The sequence below is a fragment of the Argopecten irradians genome, chromosome 1 (assembly GCF_041381155.1).
Source record: "Argopecten irradians isolate NY chromosome 1, Ai_NY, whole genome shotgun sequence".
Classification (NCBI taxonomy): domain Eukaryota; kingdom Metazoa; phylum Mollusca; class Bivalvia; order Pectinida; family Pectinidae; genus Argopecten; species Argopecten irradians.
The window spans coordinates 3,996,898-4,016,319 of record NC_091134.1 but is presented as its reverse complement, the minus strand read 5'-3'; the positions used below and the strand labels follow the sequence as shown (position 1 = coordinate 4,016,319).

At 33.1% G+C, this 19,422-nt stretch overlaps 1 protein-coding gene across 3 annotated transcripts in view; it reads right to left on the bottom strand.

Annotated features, from left to right (window-relative positions):
* The window catches only part of LOC138315453 (activated CDC42 kinase 1-like), a 50,180-nt gene extending 35,194 nt beyond the window's left edge, over positions 1–14,986 (bottom strand). The window contains exons 1-2 of one of the 3 annotated variants that reach the window (XM_069256503.1): positions 14,830–14,986; positions 383–511 (exon numbers count right to left, since the gene is read on the bottom strand). In XM_069256503.1, the coding sequence (XP_069112604.1) occupies positions 383–483 (101 nt within the window). In that variant the 5' untranslated portion in view covers positions 484–511; positions 14,830–14,986. Of the gene's footprint in view, positions 1–382; positions 512–3,217; positions 3,894–9,181; positions 9,330–14,829 lie in introns of those variants that run through there. The other 2 variants (XM_069256512.1, XM_069256494.1) reach the window with 2 other exon arrangements.
* Positions 14,987–19,422: the final 4,436 nt, after the last annotated feature.

The window sequence follows — 19,422 nt, the reverse complement described above, 5'->3', positions numbered from 1 at the left end:
CCAATGAATTTCTGAACAATGATATGAAACCATGGATTTTAAGATTAAAATAAAAGATTGGATAATACAAATCTCTACCCACAAAACTGATGGACATTAGATGTCATATATTTAATTTCATAGATAGCATGATGGTAATATATTAAGTTTAATGTAAAACTGTTTGACTCTGATGACCTGGAGATTTTGACCCCTCTTTCATTTCCTAAAGGTTACAACCTTGAACTTTCAGTCACGATTTGTATCTCTAATGATATATGATGTACACTTATATGACCATAACCTCTGTTATCACCTTGATCTAATCTCTAAACTGGAAGTTAAAACTTTTACCTTACACGATTAAAGTAATGACTTAAATTTTAAAAGACCTTGACCTTACCTAGTGACTTGGAGGTTATCTCTGAGTTTGGTGTAGAACTGTTCAAGCTGGACCTCGGTCAGTAAGTCATACAGCCATTCCTGACCATCCTCCTCGCTCATCCTGTCTGTGGGGACATCGGCAGCCACACTGAAGTACAAAGGTCAAAAACATTAACACTGCAGTATATATTACTGTGGAATACATCAACACTTCATCAAATCATTGGTCGAATACATCAACATTTCATCAAATCATTGGTCAAATACATCAACACTACATCAAATCTTTGGTCAAATACATCAACACTTCGTCAAATCTTTGGTCAAATACATCAACACTTCATCAAATCATTGGTCAAATACATCAACACTACATCAAATCTTTGGTCAAATACATCAACACTTCATCAAAAATCATTGGTCAAATACATCAACACTCATCAAATCATTGGTCAAACATCAACACTATCACATCAAATCAAAATCATTGGTCAAATACATCAACACTTCATCAAATCATTGGTCAAATACATCAACACTTCATCAAATCATTGGTCAAATACATCAACACTTCATCAAATCATTGGTCAAATACATCAACACTTCATCAAATCATTGGTCAAATACATCAACACTTCATCAAATCATTGATGGAATATATCATCACTTCATCAAATCATTGGTCAAATACATCAACACTACATCAAATCATTGATGGAATATATCAACACTTCATCAAATCATTGATCGAATACATAAACACTTCATCAAATCATTGGTCAAATATTTCTACACTTTATTAAATCTTTGGTCAAATACATCAACACTTCATCAAATCATTGGTCGAATACATCAACACTTCATCAATTCAATGGTCGAATACATAACACTTCATCAAATCATTGGTCAAATACATCAACACTTCATCAAATCATTGGTCGAATACATCAACATTTCATAAATAATTGGTAAAAAATTGACAACACTTCACTAGTTAGAAGTGAAATACAATCTCACTTGTATAAACTTGGTGTAAAACTGTTCAAGCTAATTTTGATATTCATTTCAACTCCGTAAACTTTAATAGGAACCAAATACAATGTAGTCAATCAAAATATCATGGAGGACTACAAGGAATAGAAATTTGATCTTATTTTCATAGTTATTACCTCGTTATGTTCTTTACGAAAATATTTGAAATGAACATAAATAAGCACAAAATTTAAACGTTTACCCGGTATGCCTTCAAAATCAATTTAAGATAAAATCTTTACATCTGAATAGTTGCATGAACATAAATCAAAAATAATTTTATCTATTTAAACTTTAATGTATCCAATTCATTTTAAAATTTGAAATTTTCTATATTACCCGATGTAATATTTAAATTCAGACATGCATTGCTTCAGCAAATTTAAGCAAAACATGCAAGTACTCCATGGAAATAGACGACATTAATTTCATAGATAAGAGAGAAAAAATTGTAATAGGCAAAAACAGTGCCCACACTGATTTGTGAGATAAGGTTATGGGCTTATAGTTTCAGTAAAAATAATTTTTTGTGTCTACTTTAGATCACTTGATTAAATATGTTTCTATAATGACTGTGCCTTAAGCGTGTCTGTACTTTTCACAAAATGAAATGGCATCTATATATATATATATATATATATATATACAGTAAAATACGGTTATAACGAACCTCTGGGTGCCAATTCACAACAACAGCACTTTGTTATATGGTTAGTTTCTATACATAAATACGGTAACTTATAGAACCTTGTGGTATGAAAAATACTACGTAATAACTACGGATTTGTTGTAAGCATGTTCATAATAAACAAATTTTACTGGAGCATGGATGAGACACTATATCATATACAACAAACTTGTTTTATAATGTAATGTAACGAACATCAAGGGAATAATTCATTATGGAGTTAAGTTTGTCGTACAGATAGAACAAAATAAAATAATCCATCTTTTTTTGTACTTTGCATTGGTAGAAGTACTAAACAATATTAATTTGTTAGGAAAAAAAAAAGGTTTTATTCTCAGATAATATTGTGTTCTATGCAAACACAACCTTTTGTTTATCCAACAAGATATTCTTATCAAAATAATGTCCAGTTTTTCCCTTAATTCATAATTTAAATAACCAATAGAAGAATGAGTTTGTACAGAACCAACAAGAGATCCCAGAGGGATCTTGGCGTCCACCAAAGAATGATCTACATCTGACAATGGAAAGAGGGATCTTTTCTCTGCTTTTCAAACTTTTACTACATACTACATAGGAAATTTGAGAAAGATCCTTTTAGTACTATCTGAAATACATAGGGGTTACAAACTTCAATTGTCAAAATCCAAGATGGCGTCCTGTCGGCCATCTTGTTCACCACTCAGTCCTAAAATGCAATTTGCATAACTAGACCCCCAAGGGAACCTGCACATGAAATTTGAGACAAATCTCTTCAGTACTTTCAGAGAAGTAGCTGTAACAAACTTAAATTGTCAAAATTCAAGAATAATGCAAGATTCTATTAATCTCAACCCTGTCCACCGGACAGGCCTATGTAAGATTCTATTAATCTTACAGGGAAGGACAGCATTTATATGGAATATGGAACTAAAAGGTTGGAAATCTTATATCTTACAGGGAAGGACAGCATTTATATGGAATATGTTGATGATCAGTAGGGAAGGACAGCATTTATATGGAATATGTTGATGATCAGTAGAAAAGAAAAAGAGCCTGTAGGAAAAGAGTCTATTAATTACAATAATTACAGAAAATTAACAGAGCCCATGAAATCAATAGCAAAACATTTCTTTTGTTGTAAAAACACATTACCTTAAATTCTCATTTGTTTGTCCTTCTTTTCCTTTTTCATACCCTACATCCCGAAAATCTTTAATAATCACACAGGATTTACTTCGTGGAATCGACGAACATTTAACATAATGTCGTTGACTTTTTCGACTCTGAATTCCAGCTAGTTCCTCCAAATTAAGGCTATTCCTATTAGCATCAATGTCAGGAAGACACTTTTGATTTAACTTATCAACAGACTTTGATGACCTGAATGGCACTATGTCGTTTTTTTGTCCATTTTTACAATTATCATTTTCTGGTGGGTTTGTTTGAAACTTTAGTTTATATTTCCGAAACTTGTTGAATTTGGCCTCAAGGCCACTAAGCTTAATTGGCTTCCCCATGGTGTGTTGCTACATTTACTACCGACTAGTAAACATCAATGTGGAATGATATGTGATGCTCTGTACACCAAATGTCACAGTAGATTTGACCCTGCACCAGATCCTAGCTGTAGTCCTAGGACCTATAGTATACGTACAAACTTAACACTTCCAAATAAACCTTATTCTCCAACTGTAATTCATTCATGGAACCAGCCGATTGTAAAAACTTTTTTATCAGGACACAATCATTGTACAATCTTCCTGGTAACCGCACACATTATTTTGTGGAGAAAAAACTCCTCTCCTATTGATTAATATGGGTGACGGAGAGATCTGATCCATCTGTGCACAAGACTACGGTATACTGTGTACTGCTGTCTGAACAAAACTTGTATAACTTGGTGAAAGTGTTTGACTATAAATCCATGACACTGTATGTTTAGCTACCAAGACAGGCCAATGATACAATCAGATAATATATATCTATATAGGTAGAACAGTTCAGCAGTACAGTTGACTCATATACATTGCACATTTCATGATCAGTTACTATTCATTTTCATATGCGCAGTTATAATTAGTGAACAATTACTGAAGGGGAGATAACTCAATTACTAATCAATAACTGAAGGGGAGACAACTCAGTTACTAATCAATTACTGAAGGGAAAACAACTCAGTTACTAATCAATAACTGAAGGGGAGACAACTCAGTCACTTATCAATTACTGAAGGGGAGACAACTCAGTTACTTATCAATTACTGAAGGGAAAACAACTCAGTTACTAATCAAAAACTGAAGGGGAGACAACTCAGTCACTTATCAATTCCTGAAGGGGAGACAACTCAGTTACTTATCAATTACTGAATCAAAAACTGAAGGGGAGACAACTCAGTCACTTATCAATTACTGAAGGGGAGACAACTCAGTTACTTATCAATTACTGAAGGGAAAACAACTCAGTTACTAATCAATAACTGAAGGGGAGACAACTCAGTCACTTATCAATTACTGAAGGTGAGACAACTTCATTTTTGAATTAATTACTGAACGAGAGACAACTCAGTTACTAATCAATACCTGAAGGGGAGACAACTCATTGTAACATATAACTACTTAAGGGAGACAACTCATAAGATACAAGTAAAATCAATGTGAAATACTTTGTATATACTTCAAATTTAAAGCTACATTTAAGAAACAAAATAAAATGTATACTTAAAGTTTATATTGTAGAGTTATTCAAACAACATATCAATTTATTCAAATACAAAAGCTACATCTTCTGGTAGTTGGTATCAGGGGAAACAATAAAATAGTTAACTTAATTTAACCAATCAATGATTAATAAGCTGTCCTTGGAAAATCTTTTATTGTTGATTTGCCTGATTTCGAAATTGTCTACTAAATTACTACCGGTAATTGTTGTTAAGATTTTCACAGCAGAATTTTACTCCTAGATTATCGCCCCCTAGTTTGAAACATAAAATCAGACAGAGACAAAGGTTATTGAGCCCCGAAATGGTTTAAATATTCTAGAGACTCATGACAAGTCTAACTGATTTCTGACACAATCAGAAAGTTTAGGAGTAATATATGGTATACAACCGCTTTCAGGACTATGACAAGCAATTGTGATGTGTAATAAACTTATTATAGTCATACAAGTATTAATAACCATTAGAACCTATAACAATTATAATCGTGACCCAGTCAAATTGATTTAGTCAAAGTCACCATCTAACAGAACTAGACGACATGGAACAGCGATGTTGTCTGGACTTCCTGTCTCCAACCTAAAGTGGTTCTATATTACTGGTGTACTCTCAAGGGTCTACAGGAAATACAGTCGTCTAAGTCATAACATAGTCACCCCAACACACTTCAGGAAAACAACATGTACAACATGCCATTATTACTTAACCCTTAGTCACAGTGACATTATATAAATATATATTTCCCATCAATTAAATTGTAAGGAGTGGAAGCTTAATCAAATAAAAAATTTCCCAAGGAATAACTGGTTTGTTGTCCTTAATAAATATATAAAATTAACTGTTTACACTTTGACCATAGATATTGATAATTAGTACGTATTTACGGATAATTGACATTTATCAATTCTGAACCTCAGCTGATTGATCAGATGATGAAATAGACTTATTGGTATTATAAATAAAGAAACTCTTCTATAAAATTGTAAAAATATGTCATAATATAAGACTCTTTCATATGTGGATATGAAGGATAGAAATATTCTACCCTCGGGATCACAAAATGTAGTAAAACCCAAGGAAAGAGGTTTTTTTTTCATTCCTCAACGTTTTATTGCAATTTTACAAATATAATATCCCGCCATTTTGAAATGAATTTGAAGAAATCCAAGGCTGAAAGTCAATTTTTCATATATGAACAATAACGTGATATTTTCAACAAAAATTCTGTTGTTTGCATCTTTTATAGTAAAACCAGTCAAGTTTGTGAAAAAAAATGTTAAAATTTTACCGAGGAAATAGAAATTTTGTTGACGCCATGACGTCACAAGGCTTTATTGCATGGGTAGCCATGCAATACAGCCTCAGGAGACATGAGTGTATTGCCCTTGACCAGCCAGTATTACATGTACACCCGTAGGTATGAAAGAAATTTAATTATTCCATCAATATCTTTCAAAGTATGACAGGAAAATATTGGTTGATCTTTTCTACATTTTACTTCCTGCCTTCAATACTATTCCATAAAAGCAAAATGACAAGAAAATCCATATTTACCTAAACCAAATTGATTGGATCGGATAAAGAATTCTGATTCCTGCAGATGATTGATGTCATTTATAGCTTATTATATACAAATGTATACATATACATATCTATAATTTCCATATTTTTGTAAACAATTTTTTTACAATATACATTCTTGTTTTCATCACAACTAAAGTTCTGCTATAAATTGATTTTATGCCATAGGTATTTTTTGTTACTGAATCAGGTTGACCAGAGTACTATTTCAGTTACTAATATCAATGTCACTGGGTACACAAGGGGATTAAAGGTCATACAGGCACTAAGTCAGCTGGTAAAAACAGCTGATGTCTTTTTAAAAGAGTTTTTTTTACATATATGTATGAATCCTTTATTCAGAGGTGATGCAATTTGTGTCTTAGAGACTTCTGACCTGTATAGAGGTTGTTTGATTATTATAGTGTATTATGGTATATGCAGGTGACCTTTATACAGAGGTCTTTTGTTTATTACATACAGGTGCCATATATATATATATATATATATACTGGTATATAAAGACAATTTTGCATTATCAAAAGAACCCCTAATTCAACATCTTTGCTTGTGTCGCAGTTTACAAATGTTCAACATCTTTGCCTGTGTCTCAGTTTACAAATGTTCAACATCTTTGCTTGTGTCGCAGTTTACAAATGTTCAACATCTTTGCCTGTGTCGCAGTTTACAAATGTTCAACATCTTTGCCTGTGTTGCAGTTTTACAAATGTTCAACATCTTTGCCTGTGTCGCAGTTTACAAATGTTCAACATCTTAGCTTGTGTCGCAGTTTACAAATGTTCAACATCTTTGCCTGTGTCGCAGTTTACAAATGTTCAACATCTTTGCTTGTGTCGCAGTTTACAAATGTTCAACATCTTTGCCTGTGTCGCAGTTTACAAATGTTCAACATCTTTGCCTGTGTCGCAGTTTACAAATGTTCAACATCTTAGCTTGTGTCGCAGTTTACAAATGTTCAACATCTTTGCTTGTGTCGCAGTTTACAAATGTTCAACATCTTTGCCTGTGTCGCAGTTTTACAAATGTTCAACATCTTAGCTTGTGTCGCAGTTTACAAATGTTCAACATCTTAGCTTGTGTCGCAGTTTACAAGAATTTTATGATAAAATCAGTGATTTCTGAATGAATTACTCCTAAGAAAAAAAGGAGAGAAAAAACACTGCATAAACACACACTTAGACAGCAAATAAAATTTGCTTGAAAGTTATCCTCCTTGAGTTCGAATTAATTCAAGTAATCTGTATCAACAGAACTCTTGATAAGTGTGATGTTATGTAAGGGTGATGAAACACATTTGGTTGAAAAAATGGCAAAAAACATGTAAGCATTTTCTACCACCAGCTGGCTTATTCAAAATTCTGAAATTTGCAGACAAACTTGGTAACCTAAAACTGAAGACCTGGTATTAAATGTCTGAACGCCTTTAAGTATTTATAACGTATTCACTGCCAAACCATATCAACACACCGACAGATTTTCTCAGGCTCCTTTCATCAGTTTCTATCGAGATCTTTCACATTTTTTTTTTCTATTTTTCAATTTCATGATAAATCTATTAAAAAATACATCCCTCCAACATCAGTTTTCCAACTTAAATTCTGGATCATGTTTGTGGAAACTAGTAGTACATGATGGTGACGACAGAAAGTGAACACTATGTGGAACATTTACAAACAAATGTTGTTTACATATTTATATGTAATTAATTATTAATTAATACATGCAACCAATTAAGCCTACATACATACTGTGCATGTGAACAGTCTATTTTTAACTTCATTTTATGTGCCAATCTACCCCAAATCACAACTGCATCACATATGGGTAATGACACGTGGACTTAACTTAACATGTACATGTACATCCAATACTCTGTACATGTCCTAATTTTGGATTATGATTTGACTGTCAGCTGCAGCAGCAGCTGGTTGCCTTTGTTTTTGAAGTCCTGATGCTTTCTATGATATCCTTATGTATCTGATATTCTTTATGGCTTTAATAATTTGTTTGATAAAAATATAACATCATTTCAACAAAATCTACAAAATGAAATATTGTCTAAAATCTTGTCTAAAAATTCACTTAGATTGCAGGTTACAGCCAGGCACCAAGCGGAGGTATGAACAATGGACATGCATATATATAGTGCACCACCTAAACTGGCCAGGCACCATCCTAAATAACTCAATATTTGAGCAATGGAGTTCACAAGCGCAATATAAATAGTGACCTGGTTATGACATCACAATAATATTCACTCTAAAAATCGGAACATGATAATATATGCTATAAATTAATTTCCATGTGACCTAATGCATTAACCCCTCTATGAGGACATCGCAGGTAGTTAGTCGGAAATCTGAGCATAGCAAAGTAATGATTAATTAAATGAACATGTATGATTAGTCACAAGATGACACAGTACTATTAAATTGCTATCAATGATTTTCTGTCTGTTCATATTAATACAACAAACATATATATATATATATATATATATATATAGTATACATTATGATTCCATTGACAAGACATTAAATATGTCCAAAATCATTGTATATACACTACTGTAGCTGCAAAAACATGATTTAAAAACATAAAATACAGTCAAAAGTAGTCTTCTGAGTTATAAGTTGATGACTATTGCCTTGTCGTTAATAAATCATAAAATGTATATATATTTGTATATATTGCACAGATACATATATATGTCTATGCTAGCTGATCGAATACCTGATTTTCTTAGTATACACCACTAACTAATCAATTATATAAGCTACTATATATTTGTACATAAAATGACACTCTTTGAGACTTACATGTATCAGCTGCTGTTAAACTCTGGCCATAAAGATGTACAAAAATATCCAGTTTGATTATAAATTACAACATGAAACAATATACTGTGTGTTTCCTATATGTAAAATAAAAGGAAATCCCAATGAAAGCACATATATACATCATACAAATATCATACATAATATTTGTTCTAGATAGAGTCTGATAATCTAATTTAACGCTGTAATCTAACGTCTGAGTAGGTATGTAATTGATATTATATCCTGTTTGTATCAGATAAGTAATAGGATTAAACAAGAGTATGATGTTATCCAATGGGTACAGAATCAAACAAGTCACCATGCATCCTTTAGCCCTGCAGGGCCTGGTCACATGTGGACCCTTCTGGTCCTATACATGGGTAGACAAGATTAAAGTGATAGGGGTACTTAAAGGGGTAATTATATATACCAGTATGCCTCACAATGGTAACACCACATAGATATAAGTTGGTATAAATCAGAAAAACAAGTACCGGTAATATCATTACTTAAACTCAGTTACCCATTAAGCTAATTAGGTTTTCTATTTGATATGTCTTGTGTGACGTTCATTTTTGTTTTATTTTTTTGACTGTGAAGTGCGAAAAATCTATAATCGTAAGACACAAGTGAAAGTCGATCATCACATTATCGATTAAGCCTGGCAACTTTTATCAAAGCATCTTAATTCTGTGATTTACTTTCTAACAAGTTGTTCAATATTTGCTTCTATTTGATGAGAATTAATTTTTACAAATTATTTTCCCCTGAAAATTAACAAACTTTCATCAGAAGTGAAAATAAGATGTATGAAGTGATGAACTGTCAGATAGTTTGTATACATCTTAACACATGATGAACTACCAGATTGTATACATCTTAACAAATGATGAACTACCAGATTCTATACATCTTAACACATGATGAACTACCAGATTCTATACATCTTAACACATGATGAACTACCAGATTCTATACATCTTAACAAATAATGAACTACCAGATTCTATACATCTTAACAATAATGAACTACCAGATTCTATACATCTTAACACATGATGAACTACCAGATTCTATACATCTATAAACACATGATGAATTACCAGATTCTATACATCTTAACACATGATGAACTACCAGATTCTATACATCTTAACACATGATGAACTACCAGATTCTATACATCTTAACACATGATGAACTACCAGATTCTATACATCTTAACACATGATGAACTACCAGATTCTATACATCTTAACACATGATGAACTACACCAGATTCTATACATCTTAACACATGATGAACTACCAGATTCTATACATCTTAACACATGATGAACTACCAGATTCTATACATCTTAACCATGATGAACTACCAGATTCTATACATCTTAACACATGATGAACTACCAGATTCTATACATCTTAACACATGATGAACTACCAGATTCTATACATCTTAACACATGATGAACTACCAGATTCTATACATCTTAACACATGATGAACTACCAGATTCTATACATCTTAACACATGATGAACTACCAGATTCTATACATCTTAACACATGATGAACTACCATGATGATACATCTTAACACATGATGAACTACAGATTCATACATCTTAACACATGATGAACTACCAGATTCTATACATCTTAACACATGATGAACTACCAGATTCTATACATCTTAACACATGATGAACTACCAGATTCTATACATCTTAACACATGATGAACTACCAGATTCTATACATCTTAACACATGATGAACTACCAGATTCTATACATCTTAACACATGATGAACTACCAGATTCTATACATCTTAACACATGATGAACTACCAGATTCTATACATCTTAACACATGATGAACTACCAGATTTATACATCTTAACACATGACACCAGATCTTAACACATGATGAACTACTACCAGATTCTATACATCTTAACACATGATGAACTACCAGATTCTATACATCTTAACACATGATGAACTACCAGATTCTATACATCTTAACACATGATGAACTACCAGATTCTATACATCTTAACACATGATGAACTACCAGATTCTATACATCTTAACACATGATGAACTACCAGATTCTATACATCTTATAATTAACACATGATGAACTACCAGATTGTATACATTTCTTAACTACCAGATTGTATACATTTCTTAAACTCATTTTGTTAATGACATATTTTAACAAATCACTGCTTAGAACAACTTAATAGATTGGTCAGAATTACATTAATGCATTGGTTTTATAGGTCACCTGTAGATCACCTACATGGAATCATTTCTCTAATACAATAGACTTATAATTCTGATTTATAGTCACATATCGAGTACAATAACCCTATATATAGGTATAAATGGCAGATAGGGGAAAAAAATAGATACAAAAACATCTTACAGGTCAGGCAAACATGTTATAAATAGTTCATGCAAGGTCATTACATCGTTTCCCTTGTATTGGAGTGATTGTAATGTCCAGATCCAGATATAAATGTAAAAAAAAAACAGGTCATGACAGATCATTTTGTCACACACATAAGGTAATCAACCTGAGGCAAACATATCAAGTACCGGTATACATGTATGGCTCATATATAAATATCTACCCTGTTGATCATAGAGCCTAAGGTCCTTAATTACATTGCTTTTTCATATCACAATAATTACTAACAAATTTAATTTTAATTAATTTGCAGCACCAACCTTCAAAGAACAAATATCTATAAATTTATTACTTAGCTAATTTCATTTTCAGAATCACAATCTCTAGGATAACTAAAGGGATAACTGATAGTCCAGATTGAGAATCAATTGGATTAAGTCAGGACATAATTCTCTTAAAACTTACTTAAATTTAATTATAACATATTAGATTTGATGTACACTTTCTCCAATGCATATACTAGCTATAGGTAAGTTTTTACAATGGTGACATTTCTTAAGATGAATCAAATGAAAAACATATTTCCTACTGATCAGACTTTTTTCTCTTTCTTTCAGATCATTACAAGATTGTACATGTAAAATCAATACAGTACAGATAGCTATATAGACAAAATACAATTTAGATGATATCACATTGTGTATAAAATGTAATCATTCTTCCTACTTATTTTGTAATTAACCAGGAAATATATATTTAAATACCACCCAGTTATAATGAGGTGGTATCAGTGTGCAGTCTGTACTGTTAGTCATACATTCTAGCTCTCAGAACATCATCAGTAAACAATTTGCCAGATTCTTCCATGGCTTATCTCCCTTTGAAGAAGAAATAAGCACTAGCATGTAGTCTTGATCTATAAATGTTTTACAAGCAGAACATATGATGATTACAGCTAATCAAATAATACAATAAGTTCCATTTTGAAGCAATATATACTCTATATTTAACATGTATTAAAGATGCTTAACAGCTGAGAAATGGTATTTTTTCTCTAACAAATACAAGAGCATACAAGTTAGTATTCCTCATCAACAACAGATGAATTTCAAAACAGATTGTAGAACTCCCGTTCTGGCATTTTGTTCAATTTAAATTCACCCATTAAAGTTGTTAGAAAAATGGGGTGTTTTTTCGTGATAAAATAATAACCATGATCCTAGCCAATTTTTTTTCAATCAGCCATCTTGGAATCCCCACTGTACATGTATACTTGAGCACATCTTTTGTGTAATATGTCATCAAAATCGGGCTAGTTTATTAAAAGAATATGGGGTGTATAGTGCGTCGGGAGTACCCGCCTACAGCGAGCTATGGTGAGGAAAACATGGGCAGGATTCCCCGCCGGCGGTAGGGAAAGAGTTATATATACTCAGTATAAGTATTTGTACAACAAATACAATTAATTTACATGTATCTTTATTACATGTTATACACTTAGTTACATACTCAGTCATGAATAACATTAATTCACAATTACTATATATCCCAAGAGTATCATAACAAAGGAAAAAATAATGCCGTTGTGAAAATGACAAAAGATAAGAAAAAAAAATAAAGCCACATCTATAAGTGGATCAACATTCAAGCTATGGAGTATCCTGCAGCAAATGACACATTAGATGGTCTTGCTACATTCATACGCTTAATGATTCATATATTACCTGTTACTGGTACCTGTGTTTATGTGGCAGCTGTAAGTGCACATGGTCTCAGAGATATATAAATTTACATAAGCGGGCGTGTAGGGTTGAATTTTTCATGTTGGGCCTTTCATTGATCATTTAGTCAAGGTTTGAATTGGTTATGGTTTAATTTCTGAACCTATGACTTTTTCAGTCACAGTCCCAGTGCACATGGTTCACAATACTTTGTGAGTGCGACTTTCCAAAAGAGCTGGTCCATCACCGTGTCAGGCTTAAGGAGAATAATTTATCTATATTACACTTATCAATGTTATTCAAAATTTTGTTCACGTCGACCATGTCACACCTTAGATGTCTGAATCTTTTTCAGTCTGGTTGCAATAGGTAGTCCTACGGTCAATGGCCATAATACAGTATGCAAAAGAGAATTTTGCTACATATTATTAGCAATTTAACATATTTTGAATTGTTATTCCTTGTCATTAAGATTAAGTGTACTGACTAAGAACTGTTTATGTATCCTATATAAATTATCTAAAATATTTTCTGTGCCACGTTTATTGAGAAATCGATCTTAATTATAGACACGCCATTTTTATGATACCATTTTACTAGAGATAATGAAGGAAACGGCGGCATCATCAAACGTTGTTTGGATATAATCGCTCACATCTCGGATATATTGCAATGGAAGAACTTTTTCCTTATTTCAAAATAAGCGTTAGGAATTTAAACTATAGCTTTTAAGTTGCCAACTTTAAAGTTTGTATGATTGCAATTAATTGCTGAAGACAAGTTTTAAAAAAATGTAAAATTTGCTTGCATACTGTATTATGGTCACTGGCTGTAAATCTGTATAATTTAGTCTCTCCCATAAGTTTTGTCCTGAATGGATATGGATTTGGTTAGTTAGGTTGATCTCCTCTGTATATTATATTATTTAGCTTGGAATTCAAAGAATAACTTCATTATAACCAACCAAATAAACAATTTTTATGTTGGTTTTACTGAAAATCTCACACCAGTAAAACATTACATTTGTTACATGTATAGCGTAGTGTAATTACATATATATTGTCAGTACGTATATAGCCTACTCACAATAAAGTTTCTCACCTGAATATACTCAGTAATCCCTGCATATTCTCTTTGATTTCAGACCAAGTCTATTAGAAACCTATCTATGAACGTTAACGCTGGCCATGAATAAGTCTACCAAGTGTATCAGTGTCTATCAGGTGTCTTTCATTTTTTGACATATTCTTACTGTCTAATATATCAGCTGATCATGAAGACATGAAGATCATATGTGGAAACGATCGACCAGTATTCAATCCAAAGATGATCAGAAGAGGTTTTAATATCGACCCATACATGACTAATAACACGAATGGTCAAGCTACCCGCGTATTGGACTTGTATGACTAACTAGTGGTTTGTTGTCATTTATTTTTGTACTTCGCACGATAACTGGGTCAATCCAGATTGGATTTACCCAATAATGTGTTCGTTAAAACCCACTTACCTGATGTGTGTTGAAACTGCAAAGGCGTGATATGTTGCCTACATGCCTACGAACTGGGGATTAAGTTCTTATTGAGAATGCACCATCCTTTTTTTATCGTCGATTTTCGAAAATATGTCAAATTCTTTTCCGCACTTTTCATACCGGAAGTTGTAGGTGTAAGATAAGTAAACAAAAGAACTGGGGAATGATTCCGGATGTGCAGTGCGAGTGGTCGCACCTGCTCCGTGTACAACACACTTGTTGATAATGGGAACGGTTCAAATAAAAACTCAGATTTACTTCACAGAAATTTTTTACTTTAATTAAATAATTTCGAAATAGGAAGATCAGATATTGACGCTGTTGAGAAACGTTTAATTTATATTAATTTAGTCAGAGATTTAAATATCAGAATACAGTGCATCTTTTGGATCGACTAGTAGTCATAAGGTACAGAAATAAGAGTCAAGTGACATTCGTCACTATAATTATCCCTAAGTATATTTTTTTTTGTATTTTCATATTTTTTCCACTACACGTACAGCATGAAAACTCCTCGGCCGCCACTAACCTGCTAACGACGTCATCGTTGTTTACTTCGACAAAATTTTAGCTACTTTTTTTTCCGAAAATTTTGACAGCATTATCATGAGACCTAAATTTCAGACATTTATCAGCAATGATAAAGAGGAAATTTACGTAAGTGAATATATATAAAATCACCAATTTCACAAAATTGAGGTAATGGACAAAAATGAAATTCATATTTGATAGAAAATGATAGATATTTTTCTTTCTATGTGCAATCATTCTTTCTATGTGCAATCATTCATCAAATTTGAAAGGAAAATAAAACAATAAATAGTTGAAAAATGTACAAATGCATGTAATATTTGGTTTTAAAAAACCCATTGAAGTATATATGCCATCTAAATATCTGGTTGTAATTTTCCAGATCAGAATTTTTTATTCATTACTAAGCCTATATCTGGTACTCAACTTGCAATCCTTATTTACTACTTCCGTTATTACCATCTTGATTATTAGTATATTTCATGTTTTAGAAATGCGCAAACAGATGTTGATTTACAGCTTGGAAATTTGAAGAATAAGTAAATTAAAAACTTTGAATACCCCCTCCCTCCTCCCTTCAATTTTGTTTACATATATATTGATTTTTTTACTAGTGATGTCCAATACTTTAAGGGAATACGCGTACGCGTGGGTGATTATTTATGAATTACCTGTTTGGTAAATTTTCTTCTTCGATACCGCCTTGCTCCGTCTTGTGAGCATTTTCAGTAGTAACGACACGCATTTCTTTTAATTCGCCATCAGTTTTTTCGTCACATTTTTCTTCGCTATCAGTTTTTCCGTCACACCTTTCTTCTCCATCAGTTTTTCCGTCACACTTTTCTTCGCCATCAGTTTTTCCGTCACACCTTTTCTCTCTATCAGTTTTTCCGTCACACATTTCTCCGCCATCAGTTTTTCCGTCAGACTTTTCTTCGTTATCAGTTTTTCTGTCACACCTTTTCTTCGCCATCAGTTTTTCCGTCACACCTTTCTTCACCATTAGACTTTCCTCTAGTTAGAGATTCTGACTCTTTAACATCACCTGACAACGCCTTTGAATGATCTTTCTTGTCCTCGCTTTCCCCTGTATCCTTTATATTATCACATATTTCCGAATGATCACATTTTATTTGTTCAGACTCACTTTCCCTATCCGATTCCACATTAGTTGTCATCATGATGATTTTGCTTGTAGATGTAGCAGAACAGCAATTTTCATAATGCCCAGCCAGTTTCCATATAGAGTAAGCAAACCTCCAGGCTATAGGAAAGGCAATAGAAATTACGAACATTTTGCTTTCATTCATAAATCTTTTTAAAAGCACGAATTGATTTAATCTAAAATCCTTTCATTCAGAAAAACAAAATCGCTAAATACTAGTAATCACATTTCATTCATGAACAGCGATGGCGGAAGCATTGTTGGTTTTCCTTCGGCCACACAATCCAATCGACACAGAAAAAGAATATATAGATATTTTTTTATATCCCATCAATATTGTCCTTTTAGAGTTATTTGCTTGAATTAACTTTGTAAAGAATAAGAAAAGAGTCTATCGAAAAGTTATCGTTTGTTACCTACCTTGTAAGTTAACCATGCTTTAAAAACTGAAATCACACCCATGTGTATATGCTGCGTTTATAATCTGTAAAGTGACCCCCATTGTGGAACACACTGACCCTACACCTGTCCTCTACACCTCATAGAGGCTCTTTGTTGTTCATATAGTGCTCCTAATTACACGCATGGTCTGTTTTGGTGTTTTTACTTTTTTTTTTTTCGCAATAACGCAAGAATTTCAATTCCAAAATATCGTATATAACGCTCCATCTTATTTATATATTATAATATCTGCTAAGACATCCATGATATTCCAGGGGTTCCGATCACTTACGATCTCTACACCCATGGACTATCTCATAGTAAAACTGGAGGCAACAGAACAGAACAGGTAATTTAGTCGTTTGATGTACATCAAAAGAGCCGTAAAACGGTACACTGTGGTTGACTGTGTGGCTTTGAAGTTTGGCGTCTCTCTCTCTGTAGTCTTAAAAGGAAATCTTTGCTTGTCTGTGATTGGTCAAATGTTTTCCGCTGAGTTGCTTTCAATTTCACTATGAGATAGTCCAGGGGTGTAGAGATCGCAAGTGATCGGAACCCCTGGAATATCGAGGATGCTGCTAAGAGTAAATAATAAAATGATGTCTGATGATGTTTTTGTTTAGCAGTAATTCTAACAATATAAAATTGTTAGGATTATTGCAAAACAAAAAAAACAAAAAACAAAAACAGAAAATAATTGGTCCTATATATCTAGTAAATACGAAATTATTTTTTTGACAGGACAAAGCTTCCTCCGTTCACTTTTGCTGTATTCAATAGAAGGTGGTGGGATTCGTGTTTTCAGAATTGACGATAAATGACAAGACTGCATTCATTCTTTAGTTTATAGTCAGGAACTAAATCCTCACCAAACAATGAGGTAAGACAAAAAACCGAATGATTTTACCTTAACTAAGACTACAAGACACCGGCATGTGGCGTTAAAATATCTGACTTATTGTAGTGCTTTTCAAAGTTTTGAAACATGTTCTAATGCTTTTCTACTGCATTATGAGGAGTCAGAGTTATACCTCTTAGGTCGATCCAGTCTTTCAGTGGTGTAGCGATAGCTTGCTGGACTATGGGAGCAGAAAAGATAGGAGTTAACTTGATGCTGCGATTGTCGAGTTGTTGTTCTGCTGAAAGGCAGATCAAGGTTTTCCTGTAAACCACATATTGGCACATCTCCAGACAGCCTATTATTGTGACGTAAGCACCATTTGACATAACAGACCAAATTAGGACATGTATGTAACGCATGCCAAAGTGACCCGTATATATCATTGAGGATGGTGAGGGGATTAGCTACTGGGATTCTGGTAGGAGCAGCACTAAAAGTCGGAATGTTTACACACAACGAATGATCGTTCTTAATCCTGAACCATTAATCGCCGTTAACCCTTAATCCGACCTCCTGGCACCACTAGCGGCTATGTAGGACACCTTGTACTGTCAAATGTGTAAGTTGTCAAACCAAAGTCATCAAACATAAACAATCTATAGAGCGAGTAAAGGAGGCTATGACACACTCTTCAAGGACAGACTCAAGCCATGGTTCTTTGAACATGATCTGCTGCCAAGACTAACGAGTAAAGGAGGCTATGACACACTCCTCAAGGACAGGCTCAAGCCATGGATCTTTGAACATGATCTGCTGCCTAGACTAACGAGACTAGTTTGGTCGTTGATGTTGTAGGCCCTATGGAGTTCAATGACAAAGGTGGAAGATCAGAAGCTAGAATGTGGTACGGGGGTTCCAGGAGATTGACGTCAGGCCTTGGTTGGTGGTTTGTTGGACTTAGCGTCCTATTAAGGATGTATTCTTCTGAGTTTTCAGTCCCGCTGAAGTCTCGTTTCGACATAGATCAAAGAACTTATGATATTTTTAAATAAAATCTATCAATATCTGTAGCAAGGTGCCAGTTGCAAATTTTGTCAAAAATTACATTAATATTTTTAATAGATTTTTATACGGGGATTTTAAGAAATGGACCATTTGGCGGCCATTTTGAAATTGTGTATTTTTTTTCGCTTTGAGGTGAGCCACAGTTTTACCATTTTTTACTGAAATTGTTTTTACCTAAATCATCACTGCGTCAGTTTTATTAGGTGTATCGAGCTAATTTTTGCTGTAAATCTTTACATGGTTCGTGGTAATTAAATATTGAGCATTAATGTGTGAAATGATACACTTTTGTCACTTTATTTTTACATTGAATGGTAATTTGAGCACTTTTATTTTTTATTTTAAAATACTGAAAAATAACAAATATTCAAATGGGACAAAAAAGTAAGCACACGGACCCACCATTTTTCTGTCTGATTTAGAAAGAACAACCCTTTCCCTGTTAATATGCAAAATATTAACAAAAGTTTAATATCAGAACTTTTCTTATAAAGGGTTAAATTTGGCGAAAATGACTGAAAATGGT